General features: G+C 51.7%; 2 protein-coding genes across 6 annotated transcripts in view; one reads left to right on the top strand and one right to left on the bottom strand.

Annotated features, from left to right (window-relative positions):
• Positions 1–24,061, top strand: part of TP53INP2 (tumor protein p53 inducible nuclear protein 2) — a 59,785-nt gene that overhangs the window by 32,637 nt on the left and 3,087 nt on the right. For 2 of the 5 annotated variants that reach the window (XM_075901417.1, XM_075901418.1), the window contains exons 3-4: positions 4,249–4,594; positions 12,567–14,977. In XM_075901417.1, coding sequence (XP_075757532.1) covers positions 4,249–4,594; positions 12,567–12,816 — 596 coding nt within the window. In that variant the 3' untranslated portion in view covers positions 12,817–14,977. Of the gene's footprint in view, positions 1–4,248; positions 4,595–12,566; positions 14,978–23,339; positions 23,451–24,061 lie in introns of those variants that run through there. The other 3 variants (XR_012896570.1, XM_014575290.3, XM_014575291.3) reach the window with 3 other exon arrangements.
• On the bottom strand, positions 7,600–12,572 carry LOC142818870 (uncharacterized). The gene is made up of 2 exons (XM_075901414.1): positions 9,627–12,572; positions 7,600–9,551 (listed from the first exon to the last, which is right to left on the bottom strand). Exons 1-2 carry the CDS (start codon positions 10,537–10,539, stop codon positions 8,131–8,133), a joined length of 2,334 nt encoding a protein of 777 aa, XP_075757529.1. The 5' UTR covers positions 10,540–12,572; the 3' UTR covers positions 7,600–8,130.

Genomic DNA, 24,061 nt, shown 5'->3' with positions numbered 1-24,061 from the left:
AAGCGGGAAGATGCAGCGAGATGTTTGTGGGATGTTTGTGTGAGCATTCGGGGAGGCTCACTGCCAAGGAGCAGCATTAGGACCGGGAGAAGTTAGAGGTGTGCCGGGGTTGAGAGCACAGCTGTGCGCAGCCGTTCACAGCTGTACTCCTGAGTTCCACGGTTCTCAAACTTCATCGCTCTGGCTCCCCTTTGGACAATGACAATTATTACGTGACCCCGGGGTCAGGGGGCAAAGACCAAGCTCCACTGCTGGCCCTGGGCTGGGGAGGGGGCAAAGCTAAATCCCCAGGGCTTCTGCCTTGTGTGCGTGTGTGTGCGGGGGGGGACATGTAACCCTAGCCCTGGAAGATGGGGTTTAGGCCTGAGGTTCAGTTTTGCTGGGGTCCGGGGCCAACACCAGCGTTGGCAACCCCAGTGAAACAGGAGCCTGACCCACTTTGGGGGTCCCGACCCACAAGTTCTAACCCAGGGGTGAGCAAAGGGGCTGCGTGGGCCGGATCCGGCCTGCCAAGCGAGTGGATCCGGCCCGCAGAGGCCCTGCCGCTCCCAGGCCAATCAGGGTCTGTGGGTGGGGAAGCACGGAAGCGTCCTGGGCCCGCCCCTTCTACCTGAGGCCCCGCCTCTTCTGGGGTGCCCCGGAGCCCCTTCACAAATGTCGGAAGTGGCCCCCCAGTCAAAAATGATCCCCCCCCCCGTTCTAATCCTCTCATTCCCAGGGGTGCTGCTCAATGGACCCCAAGGTCTTTACTGAACCAGCTGATCTCAGCCAGGCTGGTGCACCAAGGGCGTCAGAACCAGGCAGGATGGGGGGGGGGGAGCTGAAAGCAGATGGCCTGGCCCAGCCACTTTGTGCCACAGACCTCCCCACCCCCACCCCACTCCTTCTCTTCCCCCCGAGGCCCTGGCCATGCCTGTCCGGGGGGAGGGGGAGGGCAAATGCAGCCCTTGGCTCACATCCTGGCCCCTGGGCCCAGGGCAAGTGGAAGGTCTGCGGCTCCTCACAGCTGCCCAGCCACGCAGCTCTCACTATGGTCAGTCTGCAGCTCTAGGCCCAGTCTGCCAGCCAGAGCTGGGACAGGAAGAGCCACATGGGCAGCCGTGTGGAGCCGCAAACCCTCCAGCTGGGCAGGCAGGGACACAGGCCTGGGGCTGCTTTCAGTCCCTCCCTGGGGCAGGAGGAGGGCTCCTGGCTCCTGGCCCCATCCGGCTTTGGGCTTGGCTAGGGAGGGGCCACCGACAGAGCGGGGGCCCTGATCCCCCACATGCGGGAAGGCTCCACTAGCTCAGTCCTTTGTCCAGACACCCTGCTCCCCCTCCCCTGTCGCTCTGGCACTGGCCGCGCCTGGAGACAGGTGATGACTCCATGGACCTGATATGGCTGCTTTCGCGTTCTTCTGAGGGCAGGGCTGTCCCCTTAGCGCTGTGGCGGGCAGCCATGTTCAGCCACGGCCGTGGCTCGGCGACAATGCCTTCTGCTCAGACTGCTTCTCAGGGGCTCCCATTTTGCCAGCAGCAGATCCCTGTGGACGGGGCTTCTCCATCTTAATCAAAAAGGCCTTTTCGTTCCTGCTGTAAACTTGCTTCTGGCCTGTTCCTTCCACGCCACTTCCAAATGCTGCCTCGCTGCCTCTGTCTTAACAGGGCCCCTTCCTGTGCGGGTCGCCTGAGCTAGCCGGGAAAGAGAGAACCACTAAAGCTACCAACTGGCACCAGAGCAGGTCCTGCTTGGCTTATCCCCAGGACTCCCTCTGCTTGCTGGGAGGAGACTGCAGAGAGCTGGTCTCTCTAACTGTGGGCTAGACCCCTGTGGTGGGTCAGGCGTTGCTCCTCCCTCGAAAGGAGGGGGCTGCTCTAGCTCTTATGGAAGTGCCCAGGTGGGGGGGATGAGTCTAAAAGCCCCCACACAGAGGAGACTCTAACCATCCTTCCCCGTCGTTCAGCAAACACTGACCCTGGACGTGGAAACAAGCTGGAACTGGTCAAGCTGGTTTTTCCAAGCAGAAACTGTCTTGGGAAGGAGGAGACAGCGCAGTGCATGGCCGGGAGAGCGTCCCTAGGGCGTCGAGAGGGTGTCCATGGGATGGGAGCGGAGCACGACTAAGTGGGAGGCTGGTCTGGCCTGCAACTGTCAGATGATCCCTTGGCTCTGTGTATGTCTGCTGTACGCTGTCCTGAAAGAAAGTCGTACCTAGCACCTGCGCAGCCTTTTCATCCGGCGGGCTCCGAGCAGGCTGAGGGCTACAAACTATGCTTCACCGTTGGGGTGGGTGAGGCAGAGAGATGAATGATCTTTCCCAAGGTCACCTAGTGATTCAGTGACAAGGGCAAGCCGCAAATCCGGGTCTCGGCCCTCACTGGACCGCAGCAGCTGTCTGTGGGCGGGTGCATTGCTCATGGGAACAATGGCAGCCATCCACGTCCAACTAGCGGTGGGAAGTCTGCCCAGCGGCTTTGTGCTTTTGTGTTTCTTCCTTTGCTTTGTCTCGCTGCAGCCCCGCGTTCTGCTCCGAGTCCATTCACGCACCAGCCCGCAGAGGGTTAAACTCGACTGCGCAGAAAGATCTTTGCTCGGGATGCCCTTCCCCTAGATCAGCCCCTCCCCCGTAATCTCTTGATGCCCGAAGCACTCTGAGGAGCTCAGACTCCACCTAGCCAGACTAACATCTTCCTTTGCCATAACACGATCCATTTCTGGTAGCCAGAGCGCTCTGGACCCGCTATTTCACCTCAGCCGCAAGAAACTGATGACGAGAATTGGGGAGAGGATCTAAGGCCACATCTATACTAATGGCACCAGAGTTTGATCTTCTGGCATTTGATTTAGCAGGTCTAATAAGGACCCACTAAATTGAACACTGAGGCTGCGTCTAGACTGGCATGATTTTCCGCAAATTCTTTTAACGGAAAAGTTTTCCATTAAAAGCAGTTGCAGAAAAGAGCATCAAGATTGGCACGGACGCTTTTCCGCAAAAGCATTGTGCAAAAGCGTCCGTGGCCAATCTAGACGCGCTTTTGTGCAAAAAAGCCCCTATCGCCATTTTCGCGATTGGGGCTTTTTTTGCGCAAAACAAATCTGAGCTGTCTACACTGGCCCTTTTGCGCAAAAGGACTTTTGCCCGAACGGGAGCAGCATAGTATTTCCACAAGAAGCACTGATTTCTTACATGAGATCGTCAGTGTTCTTGAGGAAATTCAAGCGGCCAGTGTAGACAGCTGGCAAGTTTTTCCTCAAAAGCAGCTGCTTTTGTGGAAAAACTTGCCAGTCTGGACACAGCCTGAGGGTATCCCCTAGTCGACACCCGTGTACCTCGATTCACATGGCATAAGGGAAGTCAACAGGAGCATTTGCTCCTATCAACTTCCCACTATGAGGATGGTGCCAAGCTCGGCTTAAGATACATTGACTCCTGCTACATTATTTGTGTAGCTGGAGTTGCTGCCAGAAGCCGATTTCCCAGGTGCAGTATAGACCTGGCCTGACAGACGCGGGACCGTCTCACAGCTGTGTGAATTATGACACGGGTGCCATTTGGGCTTAGGAAGGCTCCATCAACATCCCTGCTATGATGGAGTGGGAGACCTGATAAGAGCACGGTGCTAAGTTGCAGTGTTGGCCACAGAACTGCCGCCTGCCCAGGTTTATAGCCCAGTTACAATACACAAGTTAACCTCCATCTCCACAGATTGGAGTCCCGTCCTCTGTAAGTCAGCACTTCGGAATGCTCTCTTGGACACAGGCTGAGGGAAAAGCTGCAGGCACCGTTCTGGGCTAAGTTTCCTCCTGACGCCCGCCCGTCAGCGACTGGGTTAGGTGGGGTGGACAGAGCACGTCTGTCCGAGAGCAAAGCACAAGCGAGGCCAGTCCCTCATGCTTTTCCCTGCAGGTGCCTCATGGTTCGTGGCTGTCCCTCGGGCAGGGGGGTGCTTGGCCGAGTCGCCCTGGAGGGGGCCGTGCTGTGCTGTGCAGGTGTTTTTATTTTGCTTGGTGGTTTATGCCTCAGTAAAGGTTTTATCGATTGAAAAAAATATAATGCTGTTGGGGTGTCAGTTTTACTAATAATGCCCCCTTTTTCTTCCCCTCACCCTCTCCCCCACCCACTGTATATTGTATGTGTGTGTGTCTCTCTGCTTCTTTACCCTTCCCACACCTGGCCCCCGCCCTGCCCCCCTCTGCATGGCTTCAAACTACCGTGGGGTTGTTTTGGCTGCTCCCACCTTGTGGATGGTGGCTCTTGTCTCTCATTAGCTAGTTACACGTCAGCCTTGGGCGAAGAGCCGCGGGTAGGTGAGAGGGATTCCATTTGCACTTCCCAGTCCCGTCCTGGGTCCCCCCCACCTACCACTTCTTCGCCCCACTCACTCAGTGACTGTGTCGGCAGGCCTGTGCCCTCCCAGCCTGACCCCTGCTTGATGGACGAGAGTTGGTTTGTCACCCCTCCCCCCTGTTTTACTGCAGAAGGCCCCAGCCCTGACAGGGTGGAGAGCAACCCCATGGAGGACCTCTTGATCGAACACCCCAGCATGTCTGTCTACGTCACCAGCAACAGCATTGTGGTGGAAAGGGAGAGCCCTGATGAGCCCGTCAGCGAAGGGTGAGTACCTGGTGTGGCCATAGCCCATGGCAGAGGCAGTCAGGTATCATCTCTGCTTTCCTGCCGGGGAGGCAGAGAAATGGAGGTATTAAGAGATTAGCCCAAGGTTATATGTCAAATCAGTGGCAGAGCAGGGATTACCATAGCATTTTGGGGGGGCAGGGAGCACTCTAGAGAGCCAGAGAATGTCATCTGACTAAAACACTGACGAGGGACTTCCATATTGGGGGGGCGGTGTCTGTGGTCTCCACAGCCTTGTCTCCAGGGGCAAGTCCTTTCTCTGTAACGTTTATCTCTGGCATCCACAACAGGATTTGTGTTTGTTTTGCTTTTTTCCCATCTGGGATCCCACTTGCATGCACTGGCCTCAGAAGTGACTGGCTGCCGTGCTGGAAAGCGTGCACACGGCCTCAGGCTCTTGGAGATCAGCGCCTGGCTCCTGGCTCCCACTGCTTCCCCAGATTGCCTCGCTGCATGCCTGGGCTGCCTGCCCTGGTTCCCTGCCTGCCCTCCCATGTCCTGGGGGCACCTTGACCAGCGTCGACTCCCTGTTTAACAGACAGCCGGGCCCCCGTGCAGTTCCAGCTTGCGGGGGGTTTACACTGACCCACCCTGTGCTTCCACGTGGGCCTGTCAGGGGGCCTGGATGTCTCGCTTTCTGGGGGAGCAGCGTGTCAAGGCCCTTCTGGGCAGCAGACAAAGGGATGCCAAAGCCTGCAGGCAGGCAGAGGAAATGCAGGACATGCCCCAGGCAGCAGGAAAGCAAAGGGGCTCCGCTAGCACGGACTTGTGCAGATCCCTCCACGTTCATACTGGTGAATGCTCCACAGCAATCAACTTGGCCTTGCTGGCTGGGGGCCAGGAATAGGCACGTGGGCCCCCCTCTGTGGCCCCTGTACAATTTGGGAACCCTCCTCCCACAGCCTGACCAGCTGATCTACCCTCCCCAACCTGACCAGCTGCACTCAAGGGTGATTCCCGCACGCTTCTCTGAGCCGAGGGGCCCTCGCCCATTGGTGCGGCTCTGGAGTGAGTCCCACACCTCTCCCCACAAAGGAGCCTGCCCACATCCTGACATTCTGCCATCACCAGTTGGGCTACGTCTAGACTACATGCCTCTGGCGCCAAAGGCATGTAGATGAGGCTACCAGGCATAGGAAAATGAAGCGGTGATTTAAATAATCGCCGCTTCATTTAAATGTAAATGGCTGCCGCGCTGAGCCAATCGGCTATTTGTCGGCTCAGCGTGGTAGTCTGGACGCGCGGGTGTCGACATCAAAGGCATTTGTCGACCACCCAGGTATGCCTCCTGGGATGAGGTTTACCTGGGTGGTTGACAAATGCCTTTGATGTCGACCCCCACGCGTCCAGACTACCGCGCTGAGCCAACAAACAGCTGATTGGCTCAGCGCGGCAGCCATGTAACTTTAAATGAAGCGGCGATTATTTAAATCGCCGCTTCATTTTCCTATGCCTGGTAGCCTCAGCTACATGCCTCTGGCGACAGAGGCATGTAGTCTAGACGTAGTCTTGGCCGTTACGGTCCTGTCCTGCCAGGCAATGCTGTAACATGGGTAGCAGGCCCCATGCTAAGGCATCGCGATTGTGCTCCCCCTGTTCTGGGGAATTAATGGTAGAAGTCAACATGAAGCGCCTGATCCGTCCCCCATCTCCCATTACATTGTGGTCGCAGGCAGTTTAATTTGCATCTTTGTCTTGGTCTCCCTGTCCTGCCGGGCAAGCTCCAGCACAAGAAGGCCAGCTGGCCTCCTCCTCCCCTGACATGCCTGGCGGCCCCGGATACTGCCATGAAAGCAGCTGTGAGTCGCTTTCCCGCCGTCTCGCTCACACTGCAGCCACAAGCCGAACGTCAGTGGAGTCAGGCCAGTTTGCCACGCCCAGAAGATGTTAAATTAAAATAGATTGCCTATCTCCTAGAACTGGAAGGGACCTTGAAAGGTCATTGAGTCCAGTCCCCTGCCTTCACAGCAGGACCAAGTACCATCCCTGACAAATTTTTGCCCCAAATGGCTTCTGCAAGAATTGAACTCCCAATCCTGGGTTTAGCAGGCCAATGCTCAAACCACTGAACTCTCCCTCCCCCCATACTCGGTGCTTCAGTATGTATCACCCGTGTCAAAAGAGCAAATACACCAAAGGCAAAGCGGGCAAAGGCCCAGACGTGAGCCAGCCTATGGGGTGTGGCCAGACCACTCCATGTTCTTATTATTTATACCAGAGGGGTGTGGCCAGTTCAAGAGCAAAGTCTCAGAGTGTCGCTGAACGTCGGCAGCTGGGCATTCGTTTGCCCTTTGCAAACGTCTCTTTTGTAGGGCCCAATTCTGGTCCCTCAGGAGGAAGTGGAAATGTGAAGGCAGAGGGTGAAATAGAAAGCAACATAGAATCATAGAACTGGAAGGGACCTCGAGAGGTCATCGAGTCCAGCCCCCCGCCCTCAAGGCAGGACCAAGCTGTGACGGACCGGGCCGTGTCTGGGCACAGCTGAGGGCGTCCGCTCAGGGCGAATTGCTCAAATCCGGGGCTCCTTACAGCCCCCGACTGGCGACCTTTCCACACAGGCCACAAACCAGTCTCACAGAGCGCTTCAGCTACCTGCCTGAAGCCTCCCGAGCAAAACCCCTCCGACACCCCAGCAATATCCGTGCCCCAGATGGCCCCGGGCCTATACACAGGTGGGGGGTCCTAGCACCCAATCCCACCTACCCCGAACAAGTTCTGTCCGGTTCCAAGAAACCAGCCACAGATCCTGGGTCAATTTACCCTTTGGACCTTACCCACAAATCACGCTGGGCCAATCCTTTAGAATCTATATCTCAAGGTTTATTATTACAGGAAAGAAAAGCATGAGAGTAAGGTTATTAAAGTACAGTACGTTACATGCACCGAATCTCCCAGTTCTCGATGCAGGCTCTAGCAGAGATGTTACAGCTGCTGGTTTAAAAGTTCTTATTGCACATCCTACGATCAGGATGGGTTCACAGGTCTTCCGGGCTCTTCAATCCCTGCAATGCTGCCTCTGGGATGAAGTGCTGAGCTGAGAACAAAATGGCATCGACCACATGGCCTCTTTATACCCCCTCCCTGGCCTCTTCTGGTCTCAGCCGGTCACCTGGTCCTCAGCCTCTCTGTGTTCCCTTTCAGGTGACAGCCCCCATTCTTTGGGTGTGTCCATAGCCCATTGAGAGCCATTGTTCCACAGGTAATTAGCATGTCCACAGGCTTGGCCCCGCCCAATGCTTAACCACATGCAGGGAAATCTTCAGTGTCCACACAAGTACATGCTAATAATTGCACACACAGACATTATACAAACACAAGAACAGCGTACATAGGATTATCAAATAATAAGCTTCTATTCAATACCTCACATGGCCCCCTTCTATACCATTTTTGGGGCCAACACCCCCACCTATGGGTGCATCAGGGATCTGGCTGCTCCCTTCAAGATCCAGCAACGTCACACCCCCAACGCAAAACTGATGCAGGAAGTGATGCCAGTAACATCACTGAGGGCATCACAGTCCTCCCCAAACAAAATGGTGGTGTGCCTCAGTTTCCCTTGTTACACAGGACCTTCTGGCTGGAACCCTTTTTGTCCTGTAAGAAGTTCCAAGACCAGTTACAAGTGTTAACCACGAAATAGCAACATCACACTGTCCCCTTACATACCGTCTGTCGTTTGGTACATCTCCAGACAGATTACATGGTATTTCCATAAGCTCATGCACACTGTATACCGTTACAATTCTCTGCCACAATAATACATTGGTTACAAGAATTAACATCAGTAACAAGAACAATCCTATATCGGGTGTATACTGAAATTCTCCGTCAGGCCGCTTCTCTGGCCCCCCACCATTGCAGTTTTGGCCCTTCAGGTTTAAACTGCAAATCTTCTTGGCCAAAGCAAGTCCTGCCCCTCCCCCTTGTCCTCTGGGCTCCAGGCCTGAAACCTCTGGCCTGCCCAAGACAATGGGCTGGCTGGGCGTGACTCCCTGGCTCACAATGGCCCTAGAATTCTCCCCCTTCCCCCACTCAGTGGGGTAACAGCAATAAGCTGTAGACTCCCAAGTCTCTCCTCTGTCCCTCTCTAACCTCTGTTTCCACATAGAACCAGATATCAACCTCCCTGATTGAGTATGAGCGTCCACCGTGTCCAGAGATGGGAGCTTAATTGCCATCTCCTGCATCCTAGGGAGAGTGACCACACAGCTGTTCTGCTCTGCATACTTGGCTACACAGTCCTTCTCCTGAATCTGAGACACTAAGTTCCCACTCTCCTCCTTCACCTGGGAACAATCCTGTCCCACACACACTGACTTCCCAGCAAGCTGGTCACCCACAGTCACTGGGTTAGCAGCCTGCTCCAGTTCTCTGGATGTTCCTGCCTCATCTGGAACAACCCTCAGTCCCTCTGAGACTTCACCACCACCATCCACACTGGGTTTCCCTAAACCCAAGTCAGTGGAGTCACTGCTAACAGACAAATTCTGTCTGTCAGGCACCAAAACAAGTGTCTCACACAAGAAGCTGCTGCCGTTTACAGGCAGAGCTTTCTCCTGAATACCTTTTCCAAGCAAGGTCCTGTCACCTCCCTCAGTCACAGCAAACTGCTTGCTACAAGCACTGCCAGGACTCTCCTCCCTATGAGCTTCCTTAAGCAGCAGTTCACCCGTCTCTGGCTCTGCAGCAGCCTTGCCCTGCTGAGCCACAACCAACTCCTCCTGTAATTCCCTTACTCCCTGAGTCATCTCTGGCCCCTCTGGTGGATTCACAGACAATCCCCTCTCAGGCACATAGACAGACCCACAAGAGACAGGGTCAGAGGCACCTTCACTCCCTGTGCAACTCTCTAGATGGCTGTAAACGTCCACACCATCATTAGGCACCAGAGTTAACACACCCTCATTCTCTCCTTGTGCCCGGGCTAAGGGGTCTCCCTGCTCCCACAGAGTCGCTCCCCCCTCTGCCAGCAACACAGCAGCATCAGTCACAATATCAGGGTCACCACTGTCTGGTCTCTGGGGTTCTGGTAAAACACTGACTGACTCTACCTGAGTCACCTCATCCCTCTCCCCAGTAGACACAAACCTTGGGCCACCCCCTTCCTGGGCCTTAGCCATATCCAGACCCAACTCCGGGACAACACCACTGCTCTCAGCCTTCACAGGCTGTGGGGCACCTTCCTCAGACAAAGGAAGAAACTCTTCCCCACACACAGCCAGATAACCAGAGACAGCTTCTCCCTTGTCCCAACACCCCTGGCTAATCTCAGGCATACAGCTAGCCACTGGGACAGCTTCCTTCCCTTCCCCATAGCTACTTCCACCCTCCAAATTGCCAGCTTGCACCCACTGTGCTTCTTCACACAAATCACTTTCAGCTTGTGCAGGTTCAATTCCACAAACCTCACCAGCCACTAAAACTTCACTCTGGCCAGCCACTCCAGGCTGCCCCAGAGAAACATTTCCCTGACTTCTGGGCTCTTCCTGCCCTGGTTCTGATTCCAGCCTCACCTCTGAGGCATCAGACGGGCCCTCACCCACAGGCTCACATGTAGAGACACTTTCCCCTTGGTTACAGGGAGACTGACCAGCTCCAGGAAACTTTTCATACCCACATGCACCCCCTTTCCAAACCTCCCTGTTAGCTACAGGTAACACAAAAGGTTTGCATTCACACATGCTTTGGGGTTGGGTCATCACATCAGCTGGGCAAAATACGTCTGCCATATCATCAGCACACCGCATACCCACAGAGTTATACATTGAACCTTCAGGAGAATACAGTCTCTCTTGTTCTTTTAGTCTCTTAAGCTGGAGGTCAAGTCTAGCATTTTCCTCCTTGGCTAGGGCCATCTTCTTTGCATGCTCTGCCATTCTCTCTGCATGTTCTGCTTTTCTCATCTCAAGTTCCCGATCCATCTCCTTCTGTCTCTTAGCAATTTCTTCATCTGCCTTCTGCCTTCTTTCAGCAGCTTCCTTGGCTTGCTTCTGATCCCTGTCATCCACATCTCTGGTTAGTAACAACACTACCAGATCTAGTTTAGAGGCCCTTTTCCTAAAGGCAATGCCTCTCCCTTTTCCTAAAGGCAATGCCTCTCCCCAAGCACAAATCCTTCAGAGCACTTTTGCTCAGACTCTCATATAATTCCGGGATCATCGCAGCGACTCTTTAATCAACCAAACTCTCAACACCAAAAATCAAATTTAGACAGCGTGGGGTCCTGATCCCAAAGCTCAATTGACCAAGATCTGTGGATCCTGCCGACTACGCCACTGTGACGGACCGGGCCATGTCTGGGCACAGCTGAGGGCGTCCGCTCAGGGCGAATTGCTCGAATCCGGGGCTACTTACAGCCCCCGACTGGTGACCTTTCCACACAGGCCACAAACCAGTCCCACAGAGCACTTCAGCTGCCTGCCTGAAGCCTCACGAGCAAAACCCCTCCGACATCCCAGCAATAACCGTGCCCCAGATGGCCCCGGGCCTATACACAGGTGGGGGGTCCTAGCACCCAATCCCACCTACCCCAAACAAGTTCTGTCCGGTTCCAAGAAACCAGCCACAGATCCCTGGTCAATTTACCCTCTGGACTTTGCCCACAAATCACGCTGGGCCAATCCTTTAGAATCTATATCTAAAGGTTTATTATTACAAGAAAGAAAAGCATGAGAGTAAGGTTATTAAAGTACAGTACGTTACATGCACCGAATCTCCCAGTTCTCGATGCAGGCTCCAGCAGAGGTGTTGCAGCTGCTGGTTTAAAAGTTCTTATTGCACATCCTACGATCAGGATGGGTTCACAGGTCTTCCGGGCTCTTCAATCCCTGCAGTGCTGCCTCTGGGATGAAGTGCTGAGCTGAGAACAAAATGGCATCGACCACATGGCCTCTTTATACCCCCTCCCTGGCCTCTTCTGGTCTCAGCCGGTCACCTGGTCCTCAGCCTCTCTGTGTTCCCTTTCAGGTGACAGCCCCCATTCTTTGGGTGTGTCCATAGCCCATTGAGAGCCATTGTTCCACAGGTAATTAGCATGTCCACAGGCTCGGCCCTGCCCATTGCTTAACCACATGCAGGGAAATCTTCAGTGTCCATACGAGTACATGCTAATAATTGCACACACAGACATTATACAAACACAAGAACAGCGTACATAGGATTATCAGATAATAAGCTTCTATTCAATACCTCACATGGCCCCCTCCTATACCATTTTTGGGGCCAACACCCCCACCTATGGGTGCATCAGGGATCTGGCTGCTCCCTTCAAGATCCAGCAACGTGACACAAGCTCCGTCTACACCATCCCTGACAGATGTCTATCTAACCTGTTCTTAAATATCTCCAGAGAGGGAGATTCCACCACCTCCCTTGGCAATTTATTCCAGTATTTGACCACCCTGACAGTTAGGAATTTTTTCCTAATGTCCAATCTAAACCTCCCCTGCTGCACTTTAAGCCCATTACTCCTTGTCCTGTCCTCAGAAACCAAGAGGAACAAATTTTCTCCTTCCTCCTTGTGACACCCTTTTAGATATTTGAAAACCGCTATCATGTCCCCCCTTAATCTTCTTTTTTCCAAACTAAACAAGCCCAGTTCATGAAGCCTGGCTTCATAGGTCATGTTCTCTAGACCTTTAATCATTCTTGTCGCTCTTCTCTGTACCCTTTCCAATTTCTCCACATCTTTCTCCACATGGCTACAGATATAGCTAGAAGGAGGGAGGAAAATGAGGAGAGCTCCATTGGCCCTTGATTCACACGCGGGGCCCATTTTTTGTGGTGCGGGCATGCGCACATCTCATTCAGAAGGGAGCTGACCAGAGGGTCATGCAGGCTCCAGTTGGCAGTCGCCCCCTTCGCGCCCTCAATGCAAAGTAGGATCTAGTCAGCTGTCTGAGGTCCTCAGTCCTAACCTTAACCCATTCATGTCCACATCTCTCTCCAGGGACGTGCCTGAGCCCCGGCTGGAGCGCCACACCCCGCACCACCCCACCTCCCTCACCGCGAAAGCCGCCATCTTGGAGAAGGTCAGCCAGGCGCGTCGGATCCAGCGGGCAAAGCAGCTGGTGGAGAAGCACAAGCTCAGTCAGAAAGTCATGCAGCGGCAGAATCGTGCTAGAGAGCGCCACCCGCGGCGGGCCAAACAGCAGGGCAGCTTTGTCTACCAGCCATGCCAGCGCCAGTACAACTACTAAACTCCTTCAGGAATTCTGCACCGCGGGGCATTACCCTGTGAACTCTCCAGCTTCACGTCCCATCTCGCAATGCTTTCTCCAGCGGACGCGTCTTCATCCTTTCTCTGGAATAACCCAATCCCCACGAGAGACGCGTCGCCGGTTCTTCTGAACTAGCGATGCTCCACAGTGGGTCCTTGCTGGGCTCTCCTTTGGATTCACTCCCCTTTTTACACTAGCGCCCACATTTACGCACCGATTATTTTCTTCCTTCCCCCTTCAATATCTCGCCTTCCCCTCCCCCGATGACTGCGGCTTTCACTCTGGAGCTGAGGAGGAGAGAAAGCAGCACATCACCCTCACGTCCCTAGCAAGCCAGGGGGCAGCTTTTAAATGGCAAGAAATGATTTCAAAGAATCAGTGCTGAAGTGTCCGGAAAAACTTGTGTCCAGTCAGCCACCCTGGGAAAATGATTTCTGAGGGGAGGTATTTTCCCAGCTCCCTGCCTCCCACCCTGATACTTGAGTAAGTTCTTCCAGCTGCTCTTGCAGTGGTTCCCAATATTTGAATTTTGAGTGTGGTATTCCCAATGAATGGTCTTCTTTTCCCTAAGCTTAACACCAACGTCACATGGCATCTATGGGTGTGGAAAGATGCCCCTTGATACCTTGCCGTTCTATTAGGGAGCCTGTGACATCAGTGCCTTTCTTTATGACATCACACTCTTCTCTGTGGAACAGATTGTGATGTCACAAATGGAGATACCAGGTTCAAGTGCAAACTGAAACAAAGTAACAACATTGGTCCAAATTCAAGGAAAATGTAACAATGTATGGGGAATAAGGACCTCCTCCCCCCCACCCCCTTTAAAAATTGGGTTGTATATTAGATCCTCTTTGAGTTAACCGGGGAGCTGGGATTGGGCTGTCATTGCTGATCCTTAACTGCATGCTCTAATTCTCTAGCTGTCTGTTCAGTGGTGCCATGCTGGAGTAGAGGGAGCTCTGCTTGAGCATCTGCCTAGCCAGAAGTGATGGCTCTGTGTGGGAAAGGGGTGTCACATGAGGTCACCCCCCACCCCGTGATTACTTGGTCACATGGTGTGGCTGGGTCAAGTCTCCGTGGAGCTGAGTCTGCAAGCTTATGCTGGGCAGGGGGAGGCAGAGGCAGGCGTAGAGACCAGCTGGGCACTTCAAGAAGAGGCTGCTGCTCTCTGGAGGATGATGGTTGGGGGGTACTATGACTCGAGTGGTTCTGGGCTTGTGGCCCTACTGCCAGCAGACAGGATCGTCCATATTCCTACCAAATACCTAAGACCCGACGTGTTGAGCCCCCACAACTCCCACTGAAATACGTGGGAGCTGCAGCTGCTCAGCGCGTCTGGAAACCCTTCCTGCCCCACAGCCTTCCCAAAGGAGCACAAGGGCCACTGCATTCCTCTGGTGCTTTCAGGAGCAGGGAGCTCTTGCGCGGTTATTGCCGGGGAGCCGGCGCTAGAGAGACAGGAACAAATCCTCTCATGAAACGGTCAGGAACATTCACCAGCTTAGGCAGACACAGCCACCTTCACCCCACCCTGTGACTTGCTTTTTTCTCCGATGCCCTTGAAAGACTCATCCATCCCACAGGCTGGGCTGAAGTCGTGGGGTGTTTATTGCGATTGGCTGTAACCCTGTAATAGATCTTCGGAGCCAATGGTTTACCAACGAAGGAGGGGCCTACCTGCTAGTCCAGGTTGTCATGTCCTCGGTCCAGCCAAGTCACTGCGTTTCTGAAAAAGGCTCTCTCTGGTCTCCACTGGGTTAGGGGCTGTAGGGCCGCCAGTGATCCGCACGTTTCCAGACCGGACTTGCTAGTTTTTTCTTTTTACTTTAAGTCAAATGTTGACCCTTGGAAAACAAACTAGCAAAGCAGCACTGTGTAAATCCCAGCCCTTTCTGGGGAGCGGTGAGAGGCGCCACTCCCAGCTGCCAGGACAGCCTCACCCCCAGGGGAGAGCTAGGCAAGGCAGCATCCCCAGGACAGCAGCAGGGACACCACACCAAGACATGCATGGAAATGTCTTCTGAGGAAAGCCCCGCTTTCTTCGGGGCCCACCCACTAGCCACGCCTGGACTGACATTGCTGACAGAGGAGGACTGTGCAGAACTGCCTGTAGGCTGCGCTCCGACTGGCCGGAGGATTCACCCAAACGAGACATGAGGCGCTAATGAATCCCAAGGGATCCCACTGTCGCCTCAGTGCCCCCATAGGGAGAAACCTCTTCCTCCACCCTCCATAGGGAGAAACCTCTTCAGATGATACGTCTTCAGCAAAGTCCTACAGCTAGTGGTAGGACTAACTCCCGTGCTCAGTCAGTCCGTGTGGTTCGCCACCGTGCCCAGTGTTAGGGAGAACAGCACAGAAAGGGGCTTCTGCAACAGTCACAAAGGTGGCAAAGTACGTTGGAGCTGGTAGCGAAAGTTTGTGAAACGAGAGGAAGCAGGAGAGACTGGGAAGGAAAGAAAGGCAAGAGGAGCGAGGACAAGAAATGAGGAGGAAGCCTGGAGCAGCTGAGAAGGTGCAAGCCATGGCCAAGAACTGGGTCCTGCAGGTCTGTCTACTTGGATGGAAAAAGATACAAGTCCCCCAACAAGAGGTACATAAGGCAGCACCTGGATTCCAGTGTAAAAGGCAGAGCTAATGCTGGCTAGTTTGATAGTCCCTACAGGATTACAGTGAGTTGTTAACTGTGCGAAAGATTGACCTGAATAACCATATTCGTCCCTGGTGGGTTTAATGCTGCTGTGCCAGAGCTGGGCTTAGCCGTACGTGGCCACAGCCGAGATAAAGGAGCCACATGTGAATGATCCACGAGATCAGTAAAACTGCAAAGCTTTATGAAAATCACTTTCTGCCATTAATGCGCCTTGTTTTACGGCTTGCCCTCCATTCCCCATGGGGGAATGAAACTCCACGGCCCACGTCCTGGTGGCAGGCAGACTGGCAGCACAGTGCTCTGCTGTTGAGTTTCAGCTTCCCCCATGTTGACATGAAGCCACTTTCACTGGGATTTCTTCTATAAACCCTCATTGAAACCTTCACTTTCCAAATAGGTTTTGTGAAATTGTTTTTTTTTTTTAAATAATTGTAAATTGAGGGCCTCCGCCATGTGAGAGCCACTTTTTAAATGCCTAATTAATTGAGCTCCTAAGACTTTTTAGAGGAAATAAATTTACAAGGGACAGCCTCCAGGAACGGTGGCTAACAAATCTGGTTAGCCCAGAGAATGGCTAAAGCCATTTTGACTGCAGGATCTTGCTAAAATGCAGGTGCCCAGCCTCTAAAACCACAGGGACAAATGGGATTATTTTAAATGTTGTTCATATTTAAACATATTTATGTGGTTCAGTGTAACTGGCCATTGTTGGAAGCAGCCTTGCTGTCTCCTAACTTTCTAACTCTCCCAATTTGGCTTTTTTAAAGTTCTGCACAAAACTATTATTAGTGTCTCCAAATTCAAAGCTGTGCTGCCGTCATGACACAACTGAACAGAAAGTTCTCACGCAGCTTGGAAACAAATTCTAATCCACCTAGAGAAATAAGAGCAGTGCCTGGCAAAGATTAAAAAAACAGTAACATCATCCTGTACTAATGGAAAGGGTGCTTCAGGCAGCTATTTCTGATTGAATTACTGGTGACCATAGTAACTAGAGACAGCTCCTAACCAATATGCTGGACCTGAACGCCCTCCCCTCCCCCCCTGCATCCAGCATGCACGAACCTTCCAGCTGGCTATGAGCTCTGTATCTGGGGCACACCTTTAATAGGAACCTGATTTTTAGAACCCAATCACTGCTTTCATTGCAGTCAAGGACAAAATTCCCACAGAGCTAGGGTCAACTATTTGTTCCTCTTTGCTTTTGCTGACCCTTGTCAGCATCTGGAGAGGCAGCCGTGTTTACGTGAGCCGATCTCTTGGCGGGATGGGTTAGCAGCAGTTTAAAGAGAAAACTTGCAAAGCCCGTGTTGTTTCACAAGGACGGGCTGATGCCCATCCCATCTGTCATTTGAGACCAGCTCCACACTGGCTCCCTGCGTTGGAGCAGGGAGTGGAGTGATGGAATGTCAGCTGCTCACTGCTGAAGGTCCCACGGGGCCACGTTCAAAGTGATGACACATGTCTAGTACTTGGTTTGCAGCCAACTCCTTACCGGAGACTGGCACTGTCTACAGCCATTCACATCCTGGGTTGCCTATTAAATGCCATTTTCTCACGTGAGCCCTGATGCAAGTTGGGACTGGTGAATTTTACATGACTATCGACTCCATTTCCTGCAGCGACGAGGAGGAGCTATTTCCTAGGCCCAGCCATGGCCATGCCAGTTACACATTTCTTAAGTAGCAGCATAGGATCAAGGCTGAATTTTGGATGCTCATCATGTCTCCTTCCCCCTTTCCATAGGCAGTGGGGCTGCAGCATTAGGCTGTTTCATGCATCTAGGGTGGCTTTAGAGGGCGCTTTCCTGACTGGAGCAGACACCACTAAAGAGCTGGATGAGGTTAGAAACTGTCTGCTGCCCAGTCAGCTCCCACCCGTTACTATGCCTCTGGCACCCTGCAAACAACTGTGATGTCACCAATTGAGCATGATGTCACATGGGTCCAAAGCCCCCCATTTGGCACCGATGGTTGTCTTGCAGACCAACCAGGTGCCAAACAGCTGCAAGAGAGAGCGTGATGCTTCCTAGAAACACAAGCTACTCTGGCTGCTGTTCACATCACACACCTGCCAATGCCTCTGTCTGCTCAGCTGCTTGCAAGCATTTCTCCCTCTTGGAAACCCTCCCATCCTCACTCGTTTCCCAGGATGGTAAGAATCAGAAACTGTTCCATTAGGCCCTGATCCAGCAGCAATTAAAGTAATTGGCAAAGATCTAGTCGTTCTTAGTAGTGCAAACTGGGCCCTTAGGTCTGTTAAAACAGCTTCTGAGTGCAATAGCCCCTTGCCTGTTTCAGTGGTGGTTCATTTTTACTGTCTAATCTTGTTGCTTAAGATCCATTTTTTTTTAAAGAAGGAGACTGCAAGAAACTTGGTTTTGATGCCCTCATTCTGCACAAGTGCATCGTGTTATCCCTAGGCAGCAGGGGAAAACAAGCAAAACTACCATCACATTTTATATCAAGGGTTAACCAGTGATTAATAATGTTTTAATGGAAGGTCAAACCATTGGTAGACAGATCACTAGGCACCTAGCTCCATTGTTTACAAGCATTAACACAGCCTGTCCTCTTCGCAATGTGCTAGGTAGCTATGAATCATTTATTTACACTTTATAAGCTGACTATAAATGCTCCTGTTATAAAGCGTGCCCACCCGCCTAATGCTGTGGCAGAGGTGTGTTCAGACGATACCTGGAGACACCCTGCAATTTGCCTGTGTTATAAAACAGCGATCGTTAGAAGTAGTGCTACCAAATTTCCTGTCCTAGTTCTTTAACGATCAAGCAGAGCCCGTGACACTGAAGTTGTATGGCTGGCTCTTCTTTTATCTTAAACAAAAGGTGCTTAAAACACAGAACCTGTGTGTGCATGTGTGTAAATATTTTAAAAACGCCGAGTGGATGTATGGTTTGGGGTTTGTTTTGCATTCAGTATTTCCAGTTTGTGGTTAGTCATGTGATGCTTAACTGAAAGGTTAACCAGCCAACCGGCTGCTGGCTGGGAGAGCTGTTCTCATGTGCTACTTTCATGGCTACGTTACGTTTTTAATTTCTTTTTTCATTTGTACAGAAGAAATTACAACATGGACTCAGGGACAAACACACGTGTTGGGCTTTAAAAGTGCGTATTTTAGAACCATTTGATTGATGGCTCTTTTATGTCCCGGGGGACTCTGGCCACAAATCGGCACATCCAAAAGGAATTTGCTAAACCTAGTAGGATGTGTGTCTCTTTTCTTGGCATGAATACCTAGCACCTGCTGCCTTTGGGAGAGAAAAAGGATTCAATTGGTGTAACTGATTTCAAGTTAGCAGCATCCACCTTGCAGCTGTGTATCCACCTAGAGGCCCTCCTAATCCCATTTACTCATGGGAGTCCCAGGAATCACATGGAAATGGTTGAAGTTTAATTTACTCCTCTGGGCTGGTGTTCCTGGAAGTATCTAGCTAGCTCGTTTTAAGCAATAGATTTTGAGAGGGCATTGAAGCCCCCAAGAGCTCAGTGGCAGAGCTGCTAACGGATCTGCTCTCTGTACCAATCACAGACTCTGGACTAGATCTTGCTCCAAGCGGAGCCAATGGGCCAGGCTGGTACAAAATGGTTTGGGACTAGGGCATGGGGAGCAAGGCGGGGGCGAGTGGGAGGGCCCTGCATGGTTGCTCGCTCTTAGGAATAACGTCACTTTGGATTAAACATTAACAGCGACCATTTCAACCACTTAGTCCTTGATCACAAGCAGGCCACGATGCCGGACCACGCCTCCTGCTTTTTGGTTGAGTGCCACTGGCACGAGTGTGGTGCAGAGCAGAGCACTATGCTGGCATGGCCACCGGCTGTCCTCCCAACCCAGCGCCTACAGGGACCACCTCAGTGAAGCACCGGCTGAGCTGGAAGAGCCCAGCCTTGAGGAAAGTCAGGTCTTTCCAAGATAGCCACCTTTCCTTTAGTATTTCAAAGTACACACGTAAATCTGCAGCTCATCCCCAGGCGTCTCTCTTTCGGGCTCCTATTTCTCTTGGTATATTTGAAAACTGCCTGTGGCTGCCTGTGGAATGGTTTCCTTTTCTCCCAGATCCACTAGTGGGCTTGAGCCAGGCACAGGCTCAGACAGCCCGGAGGTGCAAAAAGCCCAGGTTTCAAGGGCACCTGGCTAGGAAATTCCCAGCCATGGAAGGGAGCAGAAATGGGCAGGTTCCGGTTCTGAAGGGGAAGGTTTTTTAACAAGAGCATGGCGAGTATTTTTGTTAACTGCAGCACAAAGAGAATGTTCAGCAACCGTCACCAACCTGTAGCTAAAAGAGCAGTCCCAGCCCAGGGTGGTTCTCCACCATTTCCATAATGTAACACAACGCCATATTGCAACCTTTGAGACACCCCCAGGCCTGCTGGAGAACCGCAGGTTGAGTATGCATGATTCAAACAAGGTGGGACACCAGCACGTGTCAGGGTGACACATCTACTCCCCCAGCTCTGAACTCTTCCCAGACTGTGGCCACGAGGGTTGCCAGGTGTCCTGTTTTGAACCAGACAGTCCAGTATTTCTGTTCAGGAAACCAATAGAGAAAACAGAACTGTCCGGTGTGTTCTAAATCAGATGGGATGTCGATTGTGATGTCATGTCAAGTGTGTCCGGTATTTTTGTTGAAACCATCTAGCAACCCTAGTGGCCATTCTTTCGCAGCATGGATACACACACGGTACTACGCAGTGTTAGCCATTGGCTGCACTGCTGGCACCCCTCCCCCTGGCAGGCAGCTGGTGCCCTCTCTTTGAGCATACTGAACTGGAAAAGAGGAGAAGTAAAACAGCTCAGAGCCAGGGGAGTGGAATTTCTTCTGGATCCCCAAGGCACCTTTGAAGCCTGTTCTGTAGACTCTCTGGCCCGGTCTCCTACCATTTTGAACTCCACTAACCTCACTCTGGCCTGTCTGACTCCCACATAGGAGCAAAGTCCAGCAGGCCACAGTCTTTCCACCGTTAGCTCCTCCCGTATCCCTCTCTAGAGGCACCTGTGACCGTTGGGCAGTGTGGCAACACGAGGGGCTCGCTGTCACGTTAGGGTTGACCCTTTCTGGAAGGGAAGTTCAAAGCATTTCCCCTATGTGGTCAGACAGTGGTTGCCAAAGCTCACAGGAAGGGACAGGCAAGAGCAAACGGGTTACGTTCACCTCCTGCTGCCGTTCGCTGGGCTTTGCGAGCAGCCCGAGATGCAGCCATTCCGTGAACACGTCCTTAGCCCAGTCGCTGAACTGGTTGAGCATTTTGCCGAGGGGAGGGGGAGCAGGAAGGTGCATTTCTAAATAGAAAAGGAAGCAGGAGGGCATGGTGAGTAAATCACTCGTTTTAACGGGTTAGAGCTCTGTGATACCCCCTCGTGGTCACCTCCCAAAAGGCAGCCTGGCACAGGGAGCACTCAGTGAACGGTGACTGCAATCTTGGCCACTGGAAATACATGGCCAGAGATTTCAAGGGGCCTTGCGGTTGCCTCTGGCACCACGCCTGGATGCAAGAAGGCTTTTTCCAAAGCACTAGCTCATGACATTTAATTTAAACACCTCAGCGTTTCCTCAAAGAGATGGTTATAAAACCATGCATGGCGGCAGACACGGCCGTGCTCTCTCTTTGCTCGGTAAGCCGCCGCACCTTCACCTTCTTGCCCTTTTCGGCTTCACTGGTTTACGAAGAGATTCAGGATGTGGGTTAGGACCGGATGAAACATTTAGCCTGCACCCATGTAAACCCACTTGGGCAACCCCAACTTCCCTAATAATAGGCCTGCCTATTAGACTCTCTGCTACATCAGGCTCAGAGGCCTGGTACAGCACATGCTGCTTCTCCCAACAGGAGCCCTCCTAGTTACAGCCACTGCCACAGCTCAGCCTTCTTACATGGTGATGCAGCCTCTGGGCGAGAACCTGGCACCATTCAAGTCAACTGCAAAGCTGCCTTTGACTTCAGTGGAGCCAGATTTGCACCGTTTACCTACAGGCACGGGAAATCCTATTCCTTGCAGGTAGAGGGGAACGTGACACCCTGGCAGCATGCAACGTGGGCAGGGTTCACCAGCTTGAGAAACCCCAAACCCCTTTTGCTGCTCCAACTCCTTGTGGCTGAAGAGGAACTGGGGAGCAAAGACAACCAGAAACACAAACAGTTTGAAACACTCACTTCTCACTGCAAACAACTTGTATCTAATTCACTGTTGTGCTTTCAAAATCCAGCCTTTACCGCTGAGACAAGGGAACAACTCCCACTGTAACAACACAGTAATCGTTTTTTCTATTGTATCATAACTGTATCTTACTGTAGCATTTGAGTGTTGCGATATTTTATTTGTGTATATATCAACCCCCCCACACCTAGGTATTATGCACATAATACTCTCCTATCTGCATTATACCTCCTCATAGTGTATTGACTGTATATGTGCCTTTCACCCTTTTGCATGGTTTGGTAACAAATTAGGGAACCATAGTTAAAATCCTATGCAAAAGACTGGGAATTTAAATTACAAAAAAAATCAGCAGCTGTATGGTATTTGGGAAAAATGATCTGGGATTTTCAAAGGAGCCAAGAAAGTTAGGCCCCCAAATCCCTTTAATTTGGTGCCTAAATCCCCCATGCACCTTTGGAACCTCCCACTTAAAATCTGATCTCCCACCAGTTTGAGAGTGAAGACAGAGTATTAAGAGGACATGGCTGCCACCAGCACTTTGCCAAAACACACTGTATGTTAAAAATCCATTTTCTTTCCTGTCAAAGGCTTGTCTAAAGAGAAGGCTCTATTTGGTCTGGAAGGGTTGCCTTAAACCTTAAAATAAGTTTCAGAACAGTTTCTGGTTTTGTCACCTTTCCCCGCCTGCCATAGCACAGCCATTCTGACAAGCAGCACATTTTGAGTCTGTGGCATTTGACCTGCTTGAACATAACCCAGACAACCACGCAGATTAAACTCCTAGTAGGTTCCCCCCAGCTCTGTGCAGCTGAGAGGGCGATTTACACTTTAGAATCTATTGTATGCCTTACAATAGCAGAACAACTTTTAAAACAGGGGTTCTAAGACAACAAAAAAGGGCCCCATATTTTCTACATCACTTATACTGTAGAACTGAAACCCAGTTCAAAGCAGAAAGCTAACAAAATACGTCCTTGTTGTGTGTTCCATGTTAAAGCAACGTAAGCAAGTGTAGAATGAGAGAGTCTACTTTTAGTGGAATATTGTTTAAACATTTGCAACATGTTGACAGAGCGAAGGACACCACTGCCTGGGACATGTTTTGTGGTGTGCGTGTGTGTATGTAACATGATTTTGGTTATTAGACTGTAATGCCGTCCTGAAAAAAAAAATCTAATATAAAGGAAAACCACAAGAAATAAAAAAAAAATCTATATATTTAAAGCATACACTGTGTGTGTGGGGGTGTGTGTTTTAAAGCATAAAAGGAACCCTGGGGCAGGAAAACTGGTTACGTCCACCACTGCAGCGGTACCAAACGTATTAACAAATCAGTCTGAGGCATAGAAACACCAGCCTTACTGGGAGGCAGCACTGTAGTGGCATCTGCTTAATATTTCAGAAAATAGGGGTGGGGAAACCTTGAGAGGCTGAACCTGGGCCCCTAATTTGGCAACTTCGCTCCCTGAAACAGCCAGTAGTTGATTTCACTGTCTGTAGCAAGCGTTTGTTCCCTGAGGATGGTTAAGCATTTTCCTAACGAGGGAAGCCCCTATGTCTGACTTGCCAGTACTGATCTGAACTGGGTTTCAATCACATATGTCTTCAAGAAGTTGGAGGGAAAAGCAGTCAAGTCTCTTGCTGCTAACAACTCTTCTCCATGCAGATGGTGGGAATCTGTTGGAAAATGGTGAAATAAAGACCTTTGGCTCGAAGAGATGCAGTCTTGACACAGCCCATCTCCACCTGTGTGCAACAGCAGGAGACCTTAAACTGGGTTAGTACAAAGGGGGTTAATGGCCCTTTCTGAGGTTTGTGGGTAATACAGAAGAACACTAAGCTGCAATATTTTGCCTCCATCCAAGGCGGGGGTAGGTTTACATTTCTAAGCTCTCTCGGCACATTGTAGGTTTTTCACAGCATCCCATTCACATGCTGGGTTACACTTCAACATGCTGACAGGCAGCATCTAAGCTTAGTGAGCTCTGAGAATGGTCCGGGAGGGGGGGGGGGGGGGGGGGGGAGAGGAGCACCCTCTGCAGAGGAGGAGGAGGAATTAGACACAAAGTTGATTATGCTGAGTATAGAAGGGAGAAGGCAAAGAAAATGGGATCGAGATGAAAGGATGCAAAGCAGACAAACCTGACTGATAGGGGAAAGGAATGAATTTTCCACTAGCTAGTAGACTGACTATAGCAGTACAACTCTATGGGTCTGGTAATAAAGGCACATGTCCCTGCCTGAACGAGCCCTAAGAGTTGGCAGGAAACTCAAAGACTAGATTTGTTTTTCCTTCTCCCACAAGCTGGGTGGCAGCCCTAAGCTGATAGAGCAAGAGGCAGCCCTGTGGAGACGAACCATTTCCAGTCTATGGCCATGCCAAAGGAG

This window comes from Pelodiscus sinensis, chromosome 18 (assembly GCF_049634645.1).
Source record: "Pelodiscus sinensis isolate JC-2024 chromosome 18, ASM4963464v1, whole genome shotgun sequence".
NCBI lineage: Eukaryota > Metazoa > Chordata > Testudines > Trionychidae > Pelodiscus > Pelodiscus sinensis.
Note: the sequence above shows the minus strand (reverse complement) of the source record. Positions and strands in the feature narration are given on the sequence as shown.

Coding starts and splice junctions, on each gene's coding strand:
- LOC142818870 (XM_075901414.1), bottom strand. CDS start 10,539: ATGGATCGGGAACTTGAGATGAGAAAAGCAGAACATGCAGAGAGAATG. Junction 9,552..9,626: donor AGAACCCCAGAGACCAGACA/GTGGTGACCCTG, acceptor GGGAGCAGGGAG/ACCCCTTAGCCCGGGCACAA.